Source organism: Rhincodon typus, chromosome 9 (genome assembly GCF_021869965.1).
Source record: "Rhincodon typus isolate 14 chromosome 9, sRhiTyp1.1, whole genome shotgun sequence".
Taxonomy (NCBI): Eukaryota; Metazoa; Chordata; class Chondrichthyes; order Orectolobiformes; family Rhincodontidae; genus Rhincodon; species Rhincodon typus.
This window is the reverse complement of record NC_063340.1, coordinates 79,434,142-79,455,902: the sequence shown is the minus strand read 5'-3', so window position 1 is coordinate 79,455,902 and position 21,761 is coordinate 79,434,142. Positions and strand designations below refer to the sequence as shown.

Genomic DNA, 21,761 nt, shown 5'->3' with positions numbered 1-21,761 from the left:
TGATGCTGCTTGGCCTGCTGTGTTCATCCAGCCTTGCACCTTGTTGTATGAATTTCATTCCTTTTTTTAACATGTGTACTGAAATCTTTCAATCTTTTTATCCAGTGTAGTATAGCATGTTTATCTTGCTTAAATGTTTTATTCTGTTTAAAAGTACAGCCACCAATTTGTCAATATTTTCAGTAAATGACTTCCTTTTGTTTAAAGATCAGTTAAGGTCTATCAAGCTAGGTTTCACTTTGGAGTCTGATGTGTTCATTACTGGTATCAGCTGTGATCATAATAGAATGGGGAATCCTCTTTCCATGTTATGTTGATTTGAAATATGTGTTGTAGCAGTTGGTTTTGTTTAAATCAATACCAATTTGTGTTAAATTGAGGTACTTAAATTGATGGTAGCACCAGTTTCCCTTAGAGGTCAGTGACATAGGTGTAGATTTAAAGTAATTAGCAAGAGGATTCAGCAGGCGTTGTAGTGAATTTGTTTCACGCAGAAGGTGATAATAATTTTGCAACTCATTTCTTAGAGGGTGATTTGAGGTAGAAACCCTCAATGCATTTAATTTGAATATTCACTTGAAGTGCTGTAACCTGTAGGGGCACAGACTGAGCTAGAAAATGGGGTTAATCTGGAATGCTCTTTCTTGGTTGTTAGTGATTCAGATGGCCTCCTCCTGTACTGTTTATTTTCAGTTAGTAATGATCTATCTCAGCTTGAACATCAATGCATTCTCTCCTTTTTATTAGTGTTTCTACTTTGGTTATGTCTCTTTTAAAATTTTACTTCTGGAATAGGACCGAGGAATTAACATTTATTTTTTGTGGTAGGGGAATATATCAAAAACTGGAGACCAAGGTACTTTCTGTTGAAGACAGATGGATCCTTCATAGGATATAAGGAGAAGCCTCAAGATGCAGATTTACCATATCCTTTAAATAACTTCTCAGTGGCAAGTAAGTCTTTGTGCAATCAAATTTATTTTCCGATGTATGTAGTATTATTTCAGTGTAATTTCCAATAAGTCAAATGCATTTCGCTCACACATTTTTGCAAATCCTTTTAATTTGTGTTGAATAAAAAGCTTGCTATTGAAATTTCTGGAGGTGCTTTACTGGACAGAATATTCCAGTATTATCCTTTGTGCACTCATGTATTCATGGTAAAGGAAATTCTAGAGGGAGAATATTATTGTTTAAAATGATTTTATCAGAGAAATGTGTGGTGATGACTCTACTTGATAACAGAATTGATTTTTTGAGAAAAAGTGAGGCTGTCAGTTTTTCTACAGTGATGTGAACACAAATTGCAATCCCAAGACTTTAACTTTAGCTGTACACTGTGTTATATGTAGGTTAGTGCAGTATCTGCTTCTGTTTCAATATCACAGCATTATTTAATTTTAGTTTATTTCTATTCCAGCTTGTATCATGTGAATTTTATGTGAAAAACATTTTGAGTTCCTTTGATCATCTTTGCTTATGGTTACTCAGCTATCTTGAATTAGTGTTATGTTTCCTTTCTCAGATGTAGTTTCCTTCCAACCCTGTTCCAACATCTTGTCAAAACAAAAAATGTTATTACAGGGTAGCTACCCTGGACCATTCTGCTATTCAGCTGCTGCCCCATCTTCAACTTCACCTTATTGTCCAAGATATTGAAACATGCTACAACTAAATATGTCCATATCCATCAGTCCTTTTATCTTCCTTTCTGCTCATCAAAACATCAGTAATGGTCTGGGCATCTATGATAATAGTGCTACTAAAATTCTCTTTAATCGCTCTGGAATTTGACAAGAATATCTGTACCATCTGCCAGAAGGTCTTCCATTGATTGTTCATTGTACCACACTTCCTTGTTCCCTTTCTTAACTATTTTGTAGCCACTCCACCTTCATAATGCATTCTACAATGTTTATATATCACCTCAGGTGTACTCCAAGATTCGTTTTGCACTTGTCATATTTCTAATTTGTCTAGTGCCCCTTACTGTATGATCAAGAAGCATGGGGTGAATATGTGCTGATACTTTGCTTTATTTACCTCCATTATCCTTCATATTATGTTCATCCTTTGTAGTGTTGACAGATTGCAGTAGACACAATTTTGTTCAATTCATCTGCTATTTGCTTTCTTTCCATTAACAGACTGAAACTGGGGAATTAATAGAGAACCAATGCTCATGATGCTGCTTGGCCTGCTGTGTTCATCCAGCTCTACACCTTGTTATCGCATTCTCCAGCATCTGTAGTTCCTACTATCTCTCATTTTAATTACTTGCTTGTTAAATACCTGTAGAAACTCTTAACTGCTTTTGTTTCTAGCTAGCTTTCTCTCGTACTCCAGTTTGTAGAGTCATACTCGTTTAGCCATTCCTTTTATTCTTAACATTTTGTTCAATCTTCTGTCCTGCCATTCATCTCTGCAGGATTATTTGCTTTGTTCTTTTAATCTGATACGATCATTAAACTTCCATCATTAGCTATGGATACTTTATTCTCCCTTGAAATCTGTATTCATCTCTCTCAATGTATCTTTTCTGACAATTCTGAAAATCTCCTTTAAATGCCTGTCATTACATCTCTGAATTATTCCTGAAGCAAGTTATTCACTTCACTTTGCCCAGCTCTATCTGCATGCCCTCATTTTATATTTAAAACATTAGTGTGTCAGCCATTCTTTTCTCCTTTACACTGAATGTGAAACTCAGTCATTTATAATAATCACTGCTACCTAAGGGAATCTTCATTAAGGTCATTAATTAACCCTGTCTCATTACACGATACCAGATCTAGTAAGGCCTGCTCTCTGGTTGGCTGTGGAATGTACTTCTGTCATAAATTTTTCATAAAACAATCTATGAACTCCTCATCTAGGCTAATTTTGCTAATTAAATTCGACAGATGTGTACATAGATCACCCATGATTATCTTTGTACCTTTGTCACAAGCTGGCATTATCTTTTGCTGTCTACCCTGTCTGTTTTCTTTGGAGGGTGCAGTAAATGGCCCCCATAAGTTACTTCCCTTTACTATTTCTAATCTCTATCCAAATGATTCTATATGCTGATCTCCAAAACTAAGCTCATTTCAAGCCACTTTTGATGATAAACAATGAGTCCTCCTATTCTGTCCCCTCTGAACTCTCAGCACTATTTCTAAGTAGTGCTCAATGTGTTTCTCTTGTATCCACCTGCCTTTTTCGTCTTAGAGTCAGAGTCGTGCTGCATGGCAGTGGACCCTTCGGTCCAACTCGTCCATTCCAACCAGATATCTTAAGTTAATCTAGTCCCATTTGCTAGCATTTGGCCCATATGCCTCTAAACACATCCTCTTCATATACCCATCCAGATGCCTTTTAAATTATGTTATTGTACCAGCCTCCACCACTTCCTCTGGTAGCTCATTCCATACATATGCCACTCTCTGTGTGAGAAAGTTGCCCGTTAGGTCCCTTTTAAATTTTTCCCCTCTCACCTTTAAACCTATGCCTGCTTGTTTTGGACACCCCACCCTGGGGTAAAGACTGTGGCTATTCACGCTATCCATGCCCTCATGATTTTGTAAACCTCTGTGAGGTCACCCCTCAGCCTCCGACGCTCCAGGGAAAATAGCCCCAGCCTATTCAGCCTCTCCCTATAGCTCAAACCCTCCAACCCTGGCAACATCCTTGTAAATCGTTTCAGGACCCTTTCAAGTTTCACAACATCCTTCCTATAACAGGGAGACCAGAATTGCACGTAGTATTCCAAAAGTAGCCTAACCATTCGTCCTGTACAGCCGCAACATGACCTCCCAACTCCTAATCTCAACACACTGACCAGTAAAGGTAAGCTTACTAAACGCCTTCTTTACTATCCTATCTACCTGTGACTCCACTTTCAAGGAACTATGAACTTGCACTCTAAAGTCTCTTTGTTCAGCAACACTCCCCAGGACCTTGCCGTTAAGCATATAAGTCCTGCCCTGATTTGCCTTTCCAAAAGGCTGCACCTCACATTCATCTAAATGAAATTCATCTGCCACTCCTCAGCCCATTGGCCCATTTGATCAAGAACCCATTGTACTCTGAGATAACCTTCTTTGCTGTCTACTACACCTCCAATTTTGGTGTGATCTGCAAACTTACTAACCATACCTCCTATGTTCACGTCCAAATCATTTCTATAAATGATGAAAAGCAGTGCTCTTAAATGAGTAATAACTTTCTGCATTTCCATGATAGCAAAACCAAAGCCATCTTGTTTATACTGGGATGTAAAGTGTGTGATTTATATACATTTTAGTATGGGTTATTTTGGGTTTTTGAAATTTGTAGTGGCAAATGGGCGCTTACTAAGTGATGGATCAGGTTTAATGATTAATTTGCAACATTTTTTGCAGCCATGGTGACATTTTAAAAAAAAAAGAGTTCGAGACTTCCTGGAGAGAAATGTTGATTTGTTTACATGGGAAAGTTTACAAGTGAACAAAATAAATGGTGTTTTGAATTAGACTTTCAGATTAAAAATTCCAGAATCTTCATAGGCTTGGGGAAAATACCCATAAATTATGGGGAATAAAAGCTTTTTGGCTTCAGTTTGGGGCAGTTTGTAGAAATCTTAGCTGAAACTCAATGTGTAAAACAGTTGCTTCTGAGAAAGAGAGATAGTTTAGGAATGTTAAGAAAGACGTTACTTCAGTGTAAGGAGTTTATTTTTAGAGTTTCAGTATTTGGTTAAAACCTAGAAGAGGTTATTTGAAGCTGAGAAAATCTAAGCTGTATGAAAACTCTAGGAAGAGTTTGTCAGATTCTCAAGATAGGGAATTGAAGCCACAGTTGAATTAAGCTCTGTAGATGTGAAAAAGGAAATTCTCTTAGGTGTGAGTACTGAAAAGGAGTGTTGTTGTGATTCATGGGATTATATTGTAACATGTGTTTTGAAATCTTAAAATAGAGTAAATAACACAAATTTAACCTTTTTAGTGTAAACTTCTGCTTGATTGTTGAACCTGAATCCACAGCATTGAGTGTTTGTGGTTCAGCGAAGACCATCTCATTAAAAACAAAAAAAAATCAATCTTCCCAGATCCCAGCCTGGAATCTGACTTGTTCAATCATTTAAAATAAAGGTAAAGTTGTGATAGTCTCAGAGGACACGCAAGCTGCTCTCATTAGAGAGAGATGACGAGTGGTTAACTTGATGGTCACTGCACCTCAGCCAAGATCTTCACTGTGAACTTGTGAAAGTTTGCAGAATAGAGTTCCAGTCAAGAATTATGTGAATATACCTTAGCCTAGTTAATGCTATTTGTATTGATCAATGTCTTCAGGAATCAAGCAAGATACAATCCCATGTGCCTATGATGCTGTGAATTGCTGAAACTGCTTAAGTGCACTAGTCGGTTACATCTCTGTTTTTCTTTTAATTTATCTCTTAACTGTTTGTCTGAGAGTGTTGGGGCTAAAATTGAAAAAGATCAGGTTTAAATCGCAAACATGGATTAGATAACCATGTTCTTTAATTTTGCTCAGCTAAAGCTACTGGATTAATAATATATTGATTTTTTTGCTTAATGTATAAACTTGGTGTTTAGCATCAGTTGTTCATAATGTCTGGTGAGAAACCTTTGAGGCAATTTTGAGGTTTATTGCATGTTTTGATTTTACTGTGTTGCAAATACAGAGATGGGGAGGATAATTTGGTTTGGCAGTCTGTCTCTGTGTAAAATAATTAGGAACTCATCTGGGATGTTAGAACGGTGGCAACATAGGTCGGGAATTGGATTTTGGTATGTCTTAGAGTGGGTAATCTGACACCCAAGTTTGTACACAGACTTAGCACTGGAAATTGTTGAAGGTTTTTGAATGTGTCAGAAGTTTCCCCGGTAAAGTTGCAGAGTATAATTAAAGTAGATCTGTATAGTTAGTGAGCAATCTGGAAGTAAAGTAGCCAGAGCAAACTAAGGCTATAGATCTAATAAGGAAAGAGTTAGGTTTAGTGGAAACAGAAAAGCCAAGTGTTACAGACAGTCCATTTGATGCATCAGTGAATTCTGAGTTGCAGTTAAGGCAATTGGAAATCAGGAAATTGGAGATTGACTGCCTTTAGAATTCTAAGAAGGAAGGGGCAGTAAGAAGATAGGAAAAAGAGTGCGAGAACAAGAATTTAAATCTCACATGATGTAGTTTAGGTAAGTTAAACCAGAGGTTTTAGTGACTTGGAATAGGAAACTTCTAGCTATAATCCTTGGTTAAATCGGGAGATATTCAACATAGTGCAGGCTTTACCAACATTTTGAAGAGAACGTTGTGGAAGCATGTTTCATATTGTTTGTGAAAATAGCAACCCAAATGAAATGGCCAAAAGAAGATTGGACCTTGCCCATGCCAAGTAAGTTAACTGGTAAAGCATAAGAGATTTAAGCATCCCTGTTGGAAGAATGATCAAGGGATTATGCTGGGGTTAAAGGAATATTCTAAGCATATATGAGTTAGTCCTGGAAGCATACAGGCAGCAGCTTTGGAACTTACAAAAATAGCCTGGACAAGCTTTTATGTTGAGTTTGAGAGAGCTAAATAAAATAATTTTGACAAGTGGATAAGCGTATTAGAGACTGAGAATATTTGTGATGCTCTGAGAAATTTTTCCTTTAGAAGAGTTTAAAACTGCGCTACCTTGTGTGATCAGAACTCAAGTAAAAGACAAAAAGGTAACAGTGGCAAGGCAAGCAGCTATAGTAGTTGATGATTATGAACTAATCCATAAACCTTTTTTACATCACCCCAAAAATTTGAGAATAGAGGTGGGAGAGTGAGAGAGAGGCAGGATAGAGAATGGGCAGTAGGGAACACCCCAAGAACTCCTCAGGTTAAGAAAGAAATTGCTGAGTTTGGAAGTTTAAATGTTTCTATTGTAATAAGTTAGGCTGTGTGCTTTCAGAATGTTGGAAGTTGCAAGATAAACCCGTGGGACTTAGTAAAATATCAGAAAAGGGAACTCAAAAAGATAGTACCATGGACCTAGTTGTAGCTCTAACTATTGCAAAAAGACCAGAGGTAAATTCTATCATTAATTTAAAACAAAAATTGTTCAGCGACTTGAGAGATGTGCAAAATTTTTTTGAAAGGGGAGGTGACTCCTTTTCCTTCAAGTGAGGTAGCTAAACCCATAGCCATACTAGAAAACGCAGATGACATGATTACTTTTAGTAGAGAAACTCTGTGTTTTCCATCCACAGAGTTTGATGCTGAGCTAAGGTATTAATAAATGGGATTGGTGGAGAATATATTTCGGTTCCAATATATAGTGGGCTGAATGGCCTATTTCCACACTGTAGGAATTCTGTGATTCAATATGAAATACAACTGGAGTGTGATTTGATATCAGGAGAAGTCAGAGCCATAAAGACATTACCTATTGAGGGAGTATGCTTTCTTCTAAATAATGATGTGGCAGGATGAAAGGTCGTAGCTTCACCCATAATTGGAATGTCCAAAGGAGGTTCATGAACACTTGTGGGAACATGTTTCTGGTATTTCTTTCCCTTGTATGTAGTAACTAGAGTGGTGGTTAAATAAAATCTATTAACAAACATTGATGTGACATCACAAACAATTGAAAGGGTAAGTGAAATTTTCCTGAAAGCTGGAAATAATTCAGGCAGTGTTTGCTATGAGACAACAAGGTGCAGAGCTGGATGAACACAGCAGGCCAAGCAGCATGTTTGATATGACATCACTAATTGAAACGCAAAAAAATTCCTGAATTAAGTAAATGAATAGACAGCTGATATGGAAGTAGAGGATGAAGGAGTTCTAGAGTGCTGGTATCTTAAGAAAAGAGTGCTGATGAAGAAGTGGAGACCCCCTCATAGACCCACTGGTGAATAATGGATGGTTGCACATCAGATAGTAGTATCTTCCTATAATAGCTGGGCAGGATTGTCAGCAGCATATGAAATTCCCATGGCAGGGCAAATGGTTTTTCAAAAAAACTCAGGCATCCATAAGCTGATGTTTTCCCTGGCCAAAACCAAATAAAGATGTTGTGCAGTTTTATAAAACATGCCATACTTGTCAAGTTGTAGGTAAAATTCAACATGTAATTAAACCCCAATTCTCGTACTGGTTTCTGAGGAACTATTCAGTCATGTACTAGTGGATTGCGTAGTGTCATTATCTAAAATGGAAGTCAGAAATGAATATATCCTGATTATTATGGATATGTCTCCTCGATTTCCCTTGAGGACATTTGGAGCTAAAGTGATGGTGGAAAAACCTAGAGATGGCAAGAACAGCTGATGCTGGATTCAGAGACAACACATTGTGGAGCTGGAGAATCACAGCAAGGTCCTGACCTGAAACATCAACTGTCCTGCTCCTCTGATGCTGCCTGGCCTGCTGTGTTCCACCCACTCCACACTGTGGAAAAACCAAAGAGTTTTTCACTTACGGTCTACCAATGGAAATACAATCTGATTGAGGATCAAACTTTGTGAAAGCATTTTCAACATTTCACCAGTAGTTTGGGGATTTAACAACTGAAATCAACCATCCATAGACCCAAGGTGCTTTGGAGAGGTATCACCAGACTCAAAACCAATTGTTATGAGTGTCCAAAGGATTGGGACGTGGGTTAGATTTTCTCTTGAACAAAAATGGAAGTTGCTGGAAAAGTTCAGAGTTACTGTTTCAGAATTGAGGAAGGGTCATCGGACCTGAAACAGCAACTCTGATTTTTCTTCTTAGAATCTGCCAGAGCTGCTGAGCTTTTCCAGCAACTTTTGTTTTTGTTCCTGATTTACAGCATCCGCTGTTCTTTTGGTTTTTATTTATGTTTTCTCTTATTTGCAACCAGAGACACACTGACTGAATCTGCTGGCTTCAGCCCATTTGAATTAGTTTATGGCCATGAAATAAGAGGATGACTAAAACTGATTAGAGAAAAATTAAGTCAGAAAAACTCATCTTCAGTGTCAAATTATGTGTCCACATTCTCAAAAGGTTAACAGGAGTGTGTAAAGTTGTGCAGAAACATTTGTAAATTGCAAAATAAGACTAGAGTGGGCAGATAAATGTGTGACAACCCGAAATTTCAAAGCAGGAGATGAAGTTTTGATTCTGTTGCCTTTACAAGGTGATCTACTAAAAGCAAAATTCAGTGGTTCCTACAAAGGAGTTAAAAGGCTAGGAAGGTGATGTCTAATTAATACACCTGACTGTAGGAAAACAAATTGATTGATTATGTGATGTGACAGTGTTGAAACAATACTGTAATAAAGACGATGAGAAAGCACAGGTGTGTCAAGTAGTAAATATAATACAGGAGGGTAAAAGAAAGAGGGACCTATACAAAGAAGTGGGCATTTACCATAGCAAACTTCCTACTTTTAACAAATTTGGAAACCTACTCCTATCTGGAGAAAGATCAACAGAGAATATAATGAAATTGCTCAGAAAATGCAACGAAGTTTGCAAAGATTATACTTGGAGGGTGGGTATTACATTAACCAAACATGATGTTAATGTAGGTAATTCAGATTTTATTTTCTATCAGTTAAACTTGAAGATACAGGCCCAAGCAACAAAGATAAGTCAACACATGTTGGAGAATCATTTGATAGAACTTTGAATAATCTGGCTTGGTTCACCCGTGGTATTGGTTCCTAAACCAGACAGTTCAATTGGATTGTGTAGTCTATAGCGAAGTAAAAACAGTCACAATGATGGATTTGTACCCTATTCCTTGACTAGAAGATTGCATTGATAGGCTTGTAGTGCACCATTCTTATCTAAAATGAAAAGTGCTCACAAAAAAGCAAAGAACAGCTCAGATTCTGCTGAATAGGAAAGATACAAAGACAAGGAAACAGCCACAAAGCAGCTTATAAGAGCTACTAGAAGGGCTTATGAAAGGAAACTTGCCAAAGACATACAGATCAATAAGAAATTGTACAGTTACGTGAAGAGAAAGCAAGTAGTCAGGAGCAATGTTGGCCTACTAAAGAGTGAAAGTGGAGATATTGTCAATGACTGTGGGGAAATGACAGACATGTTGAATAATGACTTTACCTCAGTATTTGCAGTAGAAAAGGAGGATAGTTTGTCAGAAGTCCTGAGGATATTAGTAGTGAATTGGAGATTGGGACTGAATAAAATTAGTGTAAGTGAAACATCAGTAGTAAGGAAATTAATTGAATTAATGAGTGACAAATCCCCGGGGCCTAATGGTTTCCATCAGTGTGTGTTAAAGGAAGTAGGGGAGCACATTGTGGATGCCATACTAGATCTTTGAGTTTCTTGGGTATAGTAGTCTTCCCTCTGGACTGGAAGATTGTACATGTCACTCCACTTTAAGAAGGGCGAAAGAAGAAAGCCAGGGAATTACAGACCAATTATCTTAACACCTGTGGTGGGGAAATTGTTGAAATCTATAATCAAGCACGGGGTAACTAAACAGCTTGAAAATTTTCAGCTAATTGGGGAAAGCCAGCATGGAATCATGACAGGTAGGTCATGCCTGACAAACCTCATTGAATTTTTTGAAATGGAGATTAAGGTAATGGACAGAGGAATGTCTTTGCATTCTGTTTATATGGACTTCCAGAAGGCTTGATGAATTCCACAAAAGATACTGTTAACTATGGTAGACACCCACGGAATTGAAGGTAAGTTACTGATATGGCTGGGAAATTGGCTGAGTTGCAGGTGACAGAAAATGGGAATAATGGTAGATGCTCGAATTGGCAGGATGTGACCAGTGGTGTCCTGAATTATTTGTGTAAGTTATTAATGACTGACATAGAAAATATGGCAGTGTTAGCAAGTGTGAGGTTATCAATTTCTGCATTGAGAAAGGATAGATCAGGATACTTTCTAGTTGATGTGAAGTTAAATGCTTGCCTTCATTGATCGGGGAATTGAGTACAAGAGTCAGGATATCATGTTGTGGTTTTATAAGATTTTGGTTAAGCCACACTTGAGTATTGCGTTCAATTCTGGTTGCCACATTACAGGAAGGATGTGGAGGCTTTGGAGAGGGTGCAGAAGAGGTTTACCGGAATGCTGTCAGGATTAGAGGGTCTGAGCTATAAGGAAAGGCTAGAAAAACTCGGGTTGTTTTCTCTGGAGCAGCAGAGACTGAGGGGAGACTTGATAGAAATTTATAAAATTGAGATGCATAGGTAGGATTGACAGTCAGAGTCTTAAGAGTTGAAATGCCTAATGCAAGGGGGCCTGCATTTAAGGTGAGAAGGGTAAAGTTCAAAGGGGATGTGAGGGACAAGTTTTTTACACGAGTTGTGGGAGTCTGGAACATGCCACCAGGGTTGGTGGTGGAGATGGTACAATAGTGACATTACAGGGACTTTTAGATAAGCACATGAATATGCAAGAAATGGAGGGATGTGGACCAAGGGAAGGCAGAAGGGATTAGTTTAATTTGGCATCATGTTTGGCACAACAGTGTGGGTTGAAAGGCCTGTTCCTGTGCTGTACTGTTCTGTGTTCTAAATGCAGTGGATGCCCAAAGGGACTTGGGGATTCAGGTGCTTAGATATGTAAAATTTCACAAACAGGTGCAGAAAATATTAAAGAAAAATAATGGAATGCTAGCCTTTATATCTAGAGAACTGGAGTGCAAGGATGCAGAAATTATGCTGCAGTTATACAAAAACCTAGTTAGACCCCACTGAGCAGATCTGAGCACCACACCTTAGGAAAGATATATTGGGTATTCTGGTCAGAGGGGTGGCCATGGGTACCCGCATGGGCTGTAGTTATGCCTATCTCTTCATGGGGTATGTGGAACATTCCTTGTTCCAGTCCTATTCTGGCCCCCACCCACAACTCTCTTTCTCCAATATATTGATGATATCATTGCTGCTTCCCTTTCTCATCCGGAATTGGAAAAGTTAATCGATATCGCTTTCAATTTCCACCCTGCCGTATCTTTCACCTGGTCTATCTCTGACTCCTCCCTTCCCTTCCTTGACATTTCTGTTTCCATTTCTGGGGATAGTCTGCCCACTATTATCCACTGTAAACCCACAGTTTACTGACTCCCACAGTTGCCTGGACTATACATCCTCCCACCCTGCTTCCTGTAAAGACTCCATTCCATTCCCTCAGTTTCTCCGCCTCCATCATATATGTTCAGGTGAGGCTAACTTTGACAAGGGAACCTCTGAAATGTCCACCTTCTTCCTCAACTGAGGACTCCCCAGCACCATTGTCGACGGGGTCTTCAACTGGGTCCGACCCATCTCCTGCACTTTCACCCTCACCCCTTTTCTTCCCTCCCGCAACAGTGATAGGGTTCCCCTTGTCCTTACCTACCATCTCACCAGCATCCACATCCAGAAGATCATTAGACTCCATTTCTGCCACCTCCAGCAAGATGCTACCACCAGGCACATCTTTCCCTCCCCTTCCTTATCCACCTTCCACAGGGACTGTTGCCTCTGGAACATCCTGGTCCACTCTTCCTTCACTTCCAACACCTCTCCACAGCCCCACGGCACCTTCCCCTGCAACCGGCAAAGGTGCAACACCTGCCAATTTACCTTCTCCCTCCCACCATCCAAGGGCCCAAACATACCTTCCAGGTGAAGCAACACTTCACCTGCACTTCCCAGAATTGAGTCTACTGCATTCACTGCTCACAGTGTGGTCATCTCTACATTGGGGAAACGAAGCATAGATTGGGTGACTGCTTCGCAGAGCACCTACATTCTGCTCACAAAAAAATCCCTGAGCTTCCAATTGCTTGCCACTTTAACACACCACCCTGTTCCCTGGCCGACATCTGTCTCTGGCTTGTTGCAGTGTTCCAACGAAGCTCTACGCAAGCTGGAAGCACAACACCTCATTTTCCACTTGGGGACCCTGCAGCCCTCTGGACTCAATCTTGAGTTTAATAATTTTAGGGCCTAAACTCTCCTATGCCCTAGGCCCTTACCCCACATACGGCAGGCCTTGTTATCACATAGCCTGCCATTACACACTGCCTATTGTTAATCACTAACGTTCCCCATTAACAACTACTCACCCTCCTAGCCAGATTGTTATCAACTCCTTTATCTATCCAACTACTCTTTTCTCTCTTTGGGCTCTATCCTATTGTTTACTCTTTGCCCCATCCTCCTTCCTATTTTCTGCATATAAACTGACATTTTCCTAGCCACCATCAGTTCTGTGGGACGGTCACCAGGCCCGAAACATTAACTCTGATTTTCTCTTCACAGATGCTGCCAGACCTGCTGAGCTATTCCAACAACTTCTGCTTTTGTTTGTGAAAGATATATTGGCCCTGGAGGGAGTATAATACAGGTTTACAAGAATGATACCTGGAATTCAAGGTTTTGAGGAGAGATTACCCAAATTAGGCCTGTTTTCCCTACAATTTAGAAGGCTAAGGTGTGATCTGATCAAAGTCTTCAAGATGTTAACAGGAAAACATAGGGTAGATAAAGATTTCCACTAGTTTGAATTGGGGCCAGTTTGTTCAGGAAAGTCATCGAATCATACAGCACAGAAACACTCCAGCCATTCTTTAATCCACTGGCCCAGTTGATCAAAAACCCATTGTACTCTTAGATAACCTTCACTATCCACTATACCATCAATTTTGGTGCTACCTGCAAAATTACTAACTGTGTCTCCTATATTCTCATCCAAATTCTGTATAGAAAAGAGGAGCAACAGTAAACCGATCCTTGTGGCACACCACTGGGCATAGGCCTCCAGTCTGAACAACAACCCTCTATCACTAGTCTCAGTCTCCTACAACTTTGTATCCAACTGGCTAGCGGATCTCCCCGGATCCCGTGTGATTTAACCTTACTAACTAGTCTACCATATGGAACTTTGCCAAAGGCCTTACTAAAGTCCATGGAGTGTTTTGGACCAGACCAAATCCCCTTCAGATATATCAAGGACATAGCCTAGACCTTAACTTTTATCTTATTTAAAGGCAAGTGTAAGGTGTTGTGATCCAGATGTAATTCGATGGGTCATGCTACTCGGTTTTAAGCAAATGTTAACTGAGTGTAAGAATAAAAGAAGGAAGAATTGGTATAACTTTATTGGAAAACTTAACAGAAGAATAGATTATTTAACTACCAAACAGCAACTGTTCAGATGTAGTGACATCCCATAAATGAACCCTTGGCAAAGGCAAATTCAGGACAATAAATAGTCGCACATTTGATGTTTCTCCATTCCAAGAGAAAACAACACCAAGAGAAAATTCTAGCAGAGAGAGCACTCTGGCTTTTTGCTGTGACCGAGAGAGATATATAGCAGCTTCCACAGCCAACTACAAAACCCCAACAACTGCAAATTAAACTAAAACCCTGGTTCTGTGGGAGCCTAACTCCACTCATCATGCTGCTTCTTTTGTTCTAACAGTTTATAAAAAAAACAAATGCAGGGCCTCACAGGCTGTTTACTTTATTGTCTTGGAAGAGATAACTTTGCATCTCTGGCTCAAAACATATTTTCCAAAAACAAAAGGACAAAACACACCTCTTAAAGCCATGGTATTTTCCTACCTCTTTTCCCCCCCCCCCGACCTTTTTTAAAAAAAAAATCATCAATATACAAAGATGGCTTCATTTTTGAAATACTTTTGTCTTACACTATTAGGACACTAAAATACATATACATTACATTGTCTCTAAGCATGCAAATATTCAATACCATCCATTTCAATCTGTTTCTTCTGTCACCAAACACCTTCCTCTGTCTTCATCAAAGTTGTGACAAAACGTCAACAGTTACGTTCTATCATCTTGCCATGTGTATCATTTTCAAATTAAATGGCTGTAACAATGAACTCCATCTAAACAGTCTGGTATTTTTATTTTTAAATGAATCATAGAATCCCTACAGTGTAGAAACAGGCCCTTTGATCCAGCAAGTCCACACCGAACCTTGGAGCATCCCACCCAGACTCATCCCCCTGAAACCCACCTAATCTACACATCCTTGAACACTACGGGCAATTTAGCACAGCCAGTCCACCTAGCCTACACAACTTTGGACTGTGGGAGGAAACCAAAGCACCTGGAGGAAATCCACGCAGACACAGGGAGAATGTGCAAACTCCACACAAACAGTCACCCAAGGGTGGAATTGAACCCAGGTTGCTGGCGCTGTGAGGCAGCAGTGCTAACCACTGAGCCATCGTGTTGCCGCTCTAAATGTTTTCAAAAACATTAAGGGGTTTTGAGCAGTATATTCAATTGTCTCAGACACATTACTGGCAAAATAAATGTTGAATTTTGCAATGCTAGCCCCAAACACACGGTCTCCTTCTCAATTGTGGATATTTATGTTGATGAATATTCATCCTTCTGGAAAAATATCCAGTAGGTCTTTCTATTTTCGTGTCGTAGACTTGCACGAGTACAGCATCAACGTGCAAATCATTGGCATCAATCACCACCTTGAATGGCTCTGCGTACTTAGATGTAGTTAACACTGAGGCAGTGGTTAACACAGCTTTCAGGCTGTCAAATGCCAACTGACGTTCCTCCCTCCACTGAAATTTTCTGTATTACTTCAGCAAGTCAGTCAGTGGAGCAAGTGTGCTGCTAAAATATGGTACAAATTTTCAATAGAAGCCACTCAGTCCTGGGAATCATAGTACTTCCCTCTTTGTTGATGGTGTGAGAAACTCCCCAGTACATTTATTTTTGCATCCTCTGGGGCCGTCTGTCTATGTCCAATGATGTGGCCAAGGAATGTGAGTTGGGCTTTTATGATCTCACTCTTAGCCAGGTTTATCACCAAGCCCACCTTCTGAAGTCGATCAAACATTTCCAATACATACTCCAAATGTATCTTTCATGTGTGACTAAAAGTCACAAGATCGCTTATGTATACTACATAATTGGCTAGTTCCAAAATTACTTTATTGTTTAGCCTTTGAAATGTAGCTGGTGGATTTTTCATATCAAATAGCATAAACTGGTAAAGTCTATTTGTTGTTATAAAAGCCGAAATTGTCTTTGCAGATACCTGCCAGTATCCTTGAGTAAGTCCAGCTTTGAAATATATGTTGCTTGTCCCACCTTCTCAATACATTGTTCCAGCCACAATAGGATATGAATTAGATACCGTAACTGCATTGACTTTGTAGTAATCATTACATGGGCGTTGGATACCATCTGGTTTTGGCATCTTCACTGTGGGTGAACTCCATTCGCTGCAACTCATTTTGATTATATTGCACTTGAGCATGCTTTCAATCCCTTTGTATAAATTGGGACACCGTTTCCTATATCTATATCATGTGTGATCATGTTGGTACTTCCCAGCTTTTCCCCCACATATCTCTCCATGTGATTGTAATAACTCTTTCAGGTCATTTCGATTTTCCTCTGGAAGGGAATTCAATAATTTGACAACTTCTTCATTATCCAATTTAATTTGAGGAATATCAAATTCCGGATCATCTGGATTTCGTTATTCACTCTGCATTGTAACAAGTACCACATTCTCATTTTGCTTTCCTTCCCTATCAAAATACTGTTTGAGCATATTCACGTGACACACTTTGAGATTCCTTTCTATTTGGCGTTTTTATCAAATAATTCACCGCACTCTCTCTCTTTTCGATTTGATAAGGCCCACCAAACCTTGCTTTTAAAGGTTGACCTACCACTTGTAGTAATACTAACACTTCATGTCCTCCAGCGAAACTACAAATTTTTGATTTCTTGTCAGCTTCCTGTTTCATCACATGCTGTGCTACTTTCAAATGTTGTCTAGCCAACTTACCCATTCTATTTAATCTTTCTCTAAAATTTGATCCATAATCCAAATATGTGGTCTCTGATCTCTGATGTACCAATTTTTTCTTAATCGATTTCAGTGGGTCATGTTACCTCATGTCCAAAAATGAATTCAAATGGACTTAATTTTGTTGATTCATGAGGTGCATCCCTAATTGCAAAAAGTACAAATGGAATTCCTTTATCCCAATCTTCCGGATCGTCTTTACTATAATCCTTCAACATGATCTTTAAAGTTCAATGCCACCGTTCTACTGATCCTCGCGATTCTGGAGGATACACAGTTGATTTAAATTGTTTTATTCCTAAGCTATCTGTAGCTTCCCTGAATAATCTTAATGAAAAATTTGGCCTTTGATATGATCATATTTCTGTGGGTAGTCCATACCAAGTAAAAAAAAAAAAGAGTAACTCTTCTACAATCCTTTGAGCATGATATTGCCTAATGGGCTGGCCTCCAGAAATCTATTAGACACACCCATTATGGTTAACAAATATTGATATCCACTTTTTGTTATCAGTAGGGGTCCTGTGCAATCAATTAAGACTATTGTATAAGGTTCGTCAAATGTGGGAATAGGTGTTAAGGGTGCTGGTTTTATCACTGCCTGAGATTTTCCCACTACTTGACGTGTGACATGTCTGGCAAGATTCATCCACATCTCTATGTAGTCTAGGCCAAAAAGGAATGTTTTTGTATTTTGACTTGAGGTTTCCTTACTCCCAAATTATCTCCTCATAATTCATGTACTACCTGCAACACATTCTTTCTATAACCCACCAGTAATACAACTCGATGAACTTCTGCCCATTTTTTTATCTGCCTGAATATGTAATGGTTTCCATTTCCTCATCAAGTCTTCATTTTTTAAATAGTAACATTTTTGGATACATTCAGATTCTTCTTCTGTGTATGCTTTGGTTTCTCATGTTTCAGTTGTAATTCAGCTAGCTTCTGAATCCTAGCATCCACTTTGTCCTCTATCTGATGTTTTCTCTCAACAACTTGATCAAGCATAGTTTTCAACTTCAACATAGTTATCTTTATTCTTTAATTTCTCCTTCTGTTTCAACCTATGGCCTTGTAACCTCGTTACCAGATCGTTACAGGAAATATCCCAGGATATACTTCCTGTAACAATTCAGTTGCCTGAGTTTCGACTGGCTTTTCAACCACAGTAGGCATAATTCCCACCTGTGATCAAGCTGTATCAGTCCTGAGGATAAACATTATCTCCAGAACAGAGAATTTCTCTTCTGTAGAGTCATAGATTCACACAGCACAGAAACAGACCCCTTGGTCCAACCAGCCCATGCTGACCGTAATCCCAAACTAAACTAGTCCCACCTCCCTAAACTTGGCTCATATCCCTCCAAACATTTCTTATTCGTGTACTTATCTAAATGTCGTTTAAACATTGTAACTGTACCCATATCCACCACTTCCTCTGGAAGTTCATTCCACACATGAACCACTCTGAGTTTTTAAAAATAAATGCCCTCGTGTAGTTTTAACATTTTTGGCCTGTCACTTTAAAAATATGACTCCTTGTTTTGAAATCCCCCACCCGAGTGAAAAGACACCTTCCATTCACCGTATCCATACTCCTCGTGATTTTATTAAACTCTAAGGTCACCCCTCAATCTCCTACACTCCAGTGAGAAAAGTCCCAGCCTATCCAACTTCTCCCAATAACACAAAGCCTCCATTATTGGCAACATCCTGGTAAATCTTTTCTGAACCCTCTCCAGCTTAATAATTTGTTTCCTATAATAGGGTGACCAGAAGTGGACACAATACTCAAGAAAAGGCCTTTTGAACATCCTGCCCCAACTCCTATACTCAAAGGTCTGAGCAATGAAGACAAGTATGTTAAATGCCTTTTTAACCACACTATGTATATGTGACGCAAACTTTAAAGAATCATGTACCTGAACCCCTAGGTCTCTCTGTTCTACAACACTACCCAAGGCTGTATTTTTAATTGTATAAGTCCTGCTCTTGTTTCTTTTACTGAAATGCAATGCCTCTTTTATCCAAATTAAATTCTGTGTGTGACTGTTCAGCCCATTGATCCAATTGATCAAGATCTCTTTGTAATCTTAGATGACTTTCTTTGCTGTTCACTATACCACTATTCTTCTCACTATGAATTCCACATATTACCACCTTCCCTGACAATATCCCTTCCAAAGTACATAACTCCGCATCTGTCACTATCAAAGATTGACTTGCTCCTGTATATCTCAAAATTTAAATTTCTTTACCTACTCCTGCTGGTACACGTGAGTAAATCTTACCCACACAGGTAAATTTTTAAAGAGATCTGGTACTTTTATGATTAACCAACCCCTGACCAGGATGTACATTCTTTTGTAGCTCTTTAGCTTCCATTGGGATCTCCTTCACCACTTTAATAAACCCAAATGCTTATCCTGTTTCTCCACATCTGTCTTCTCAGTACTTTTCTTAAACTACAAACACTGCGACTTCATGTGGCCTACTATATCACAGTGAAAACACCTGAGCTTTTTTACTATTTTTCCACCCACATGGGTTTCTATTTTACCCTGTGATAAACTATCTTTGTCATCTTCAGTGAGATCTCCTTTTCTGTTACTACCTGAGGATTTTTCTTTTCCCCGATTTCTATCCCCCAAAGATTGAAATTGATATCGGAAGCCAAACTTTGACTTATGAACTAACTCGTAATCATTTGCCATTCCTGCTAATCTTGCAGTTTTAACTCTCTGCTCTTCCACGTGCTGTTCCACTATTTCAGGAAGTGAAGTTTTGAAGTCCTCCTAAATAACAGGCTCTCTAAGACCATCATATGTCTGATCTATTTTCAATGTCCTTATCTACCTTTCAAAGTTACTTTGTTTGATCCTTTCACACTTGATGTACATTTAAGCAGGCTGCCTCTTTAAGTTCCTAAAATGTTGTGTGTAAGCTTTTGAAACTAGTTCATAGCTTTTTTTACCTCCTCATACTCACCAGATCCCTCCTGTGATAGTGATGCAACTACCTCACTAGCTCTACCTACCAATTTTGTTTGAATCAACAATACCCACATGGTCATCGGCCATTTCAGTTGTTTAGACACTTTCTCAAATGGAATGACAAATGCATCTACATGCTTCTCATCAAATATTGATGATGCTTGGATATAATTAAACATATCTCCACCAGGCTTTTGGATATGATGGGTGTGCTCTTCATCACTGCCCTCAACACGACTCCTGCTTCCATCTTTGACATTTTGTTTCAACTTTAGTCTTTCATTGCCAACTTCTGAAGTTCCAAAACTCTCACTTTCTTCCTCTCTTTTTTCCTTTTCTTCCAGTTGGGCCATCCTTTTTCGTTTGCCTCCGCTTTTGAGCGTAAGACCGTAATTCAGACTGTTCCATTTCCTTTTCTCTTTTTCTTCTACCAGGGCTTTTCCTTTTCTTTTTCCCTTGTCATCGCCTCCACTTTAAGCTGCTTCATTTGCATTTGAATTTTGGCAATTTCCGGTGATTCTGATTGCATTTTTGGCATTTGTAAATGTTAAGCTTTTGCTACAATTATTTCCCTTTTCCTCACAAACACAGACAACTCCAATTTCAGCTTGCTTGCCAATTCCAAAAGTTTTGTCTTGCTTACTTACTGTAAAACATCCCTGAGTGACTACTTCTACACCCAGGAAACTCGTAGCTACTGAAAGAGCCATTCTTACATAAGGCACACCCTGTCTAAACCAACCGAAAGCATCACACAAAACAAAAACACCAACATTCACCACTGTTTTTTAGTCCAATAATCCTAAACCCAACCTGGAATTAGCGATTCTGATCCTGACAAGAATCCCCAGTTTGTAATGGACCAGACCAAACCACCTTCATATATATTAAGAAGATAGTCTAGACCCTAACAGTTATTTTCGTTAAAGGCAAATGTAAGGAGCTATATTCTGGATGTAATTCAAATGGTCATGCTACTTGGATTTAAGCAAAACACTATATTTTAGTTGGTTGTAAGAATAAAAACAAAAGAAAGAAGTAACATACCATAAACATACCCTTGGCAAAGGCTAATTCAGTAAAATAGATTTTCTCATATGTGGAGTTTCTCCAGTCCAGCAGAAAAGAACACCTATAGAAAATTCTGGCAGAGAGAACTCCAGCATTTTTCTGTGGCATGGAGGGATGTAACAGTTTCCACAGCCAACTTCAAAACCCCAACAACTGAAAGCTAAATTAAAACTCTAGTTCAGTGAAAGCCTGATTCCGCCTATTTATGCTGCTTCTATTGTCCAAACTTGAAAAAAGAACAGGGCCTCACAAAGTGTTTCCTTTGTCATCTTGGAAGAGACTTGTCACCTCTGCTCAATACCTCTCGAACAAAATATACCTCTTAAAGCCAAAGTATTGTCATAGTAGAAAATGTCTGCTGCTCGCCTTCATCTATCTTCTTGGTCATCTCTTCAAAAAACCTCAATCAAATTTTGTAAGTCATGATTTCCCACACACAAGTCATGCTGACTATCCCTAAACAGTCCTTGCCTTTCCAAATGCACATAGATCCTGTCTCTCAGAATCCACTCCAATAACTTACCCAGCGTTGACATTAGGCTCATTGGTCTGTAGTTCACTGGCTTTTCCTTGCAGCCTTTCTTAAATATTGGCACAATATTAGGCACGCTCCAGTCTTCCAGCACCTCACCCATGGCTGTCAGTGATACACATCTTTCCACTAGGGGCCCTCCAATTTCTTCCCTAGCTTCCCACAACATCCTTGGATGCACTTGATTAGGTCCCAAGGATTTATCTATCTTTATGCATTTCAAGGTCTCCAGCGCCTTGCCTTTTGGAATGTGGACTCTTCAAAACATCATCCTCTAATTCCATGTGTTCCCCAGCTTCCATGTCTTTCTCCACAGTAAATACTGATGAGGAATATTCGTTTAGGATCTCACCATCTCCTGTGGCTTCACACAT

At 39.2% G+C, this 21,761-nt stretch overlaps 1 protein-coding gene across 6 annotated transcripts in view; it reads left to right on the top strand.

The window, feature by feature from the left end:
- akt3a (v-akt murine thymoma viral oncogene homolog 3a) overlaps positions 1-21,761 on the top strand; it is a 460,369-nt gene that overhangs the window by 114,040 nt on the left and 324,568 nt on the right. For all 6 annotated transcript variants that reach the window (XM_048601225.1, XM_048601227.1, XM_048601226.1 and 3 more), the window contains one exon: positions 829-954. In XM_048601225.1, coding sequence (XP_048457182.1) covers positions 829-954 — 126 coding nt within the window. The remainder of the gene's footprint in view (positions 1-828; positions 955-21,761) is intronic.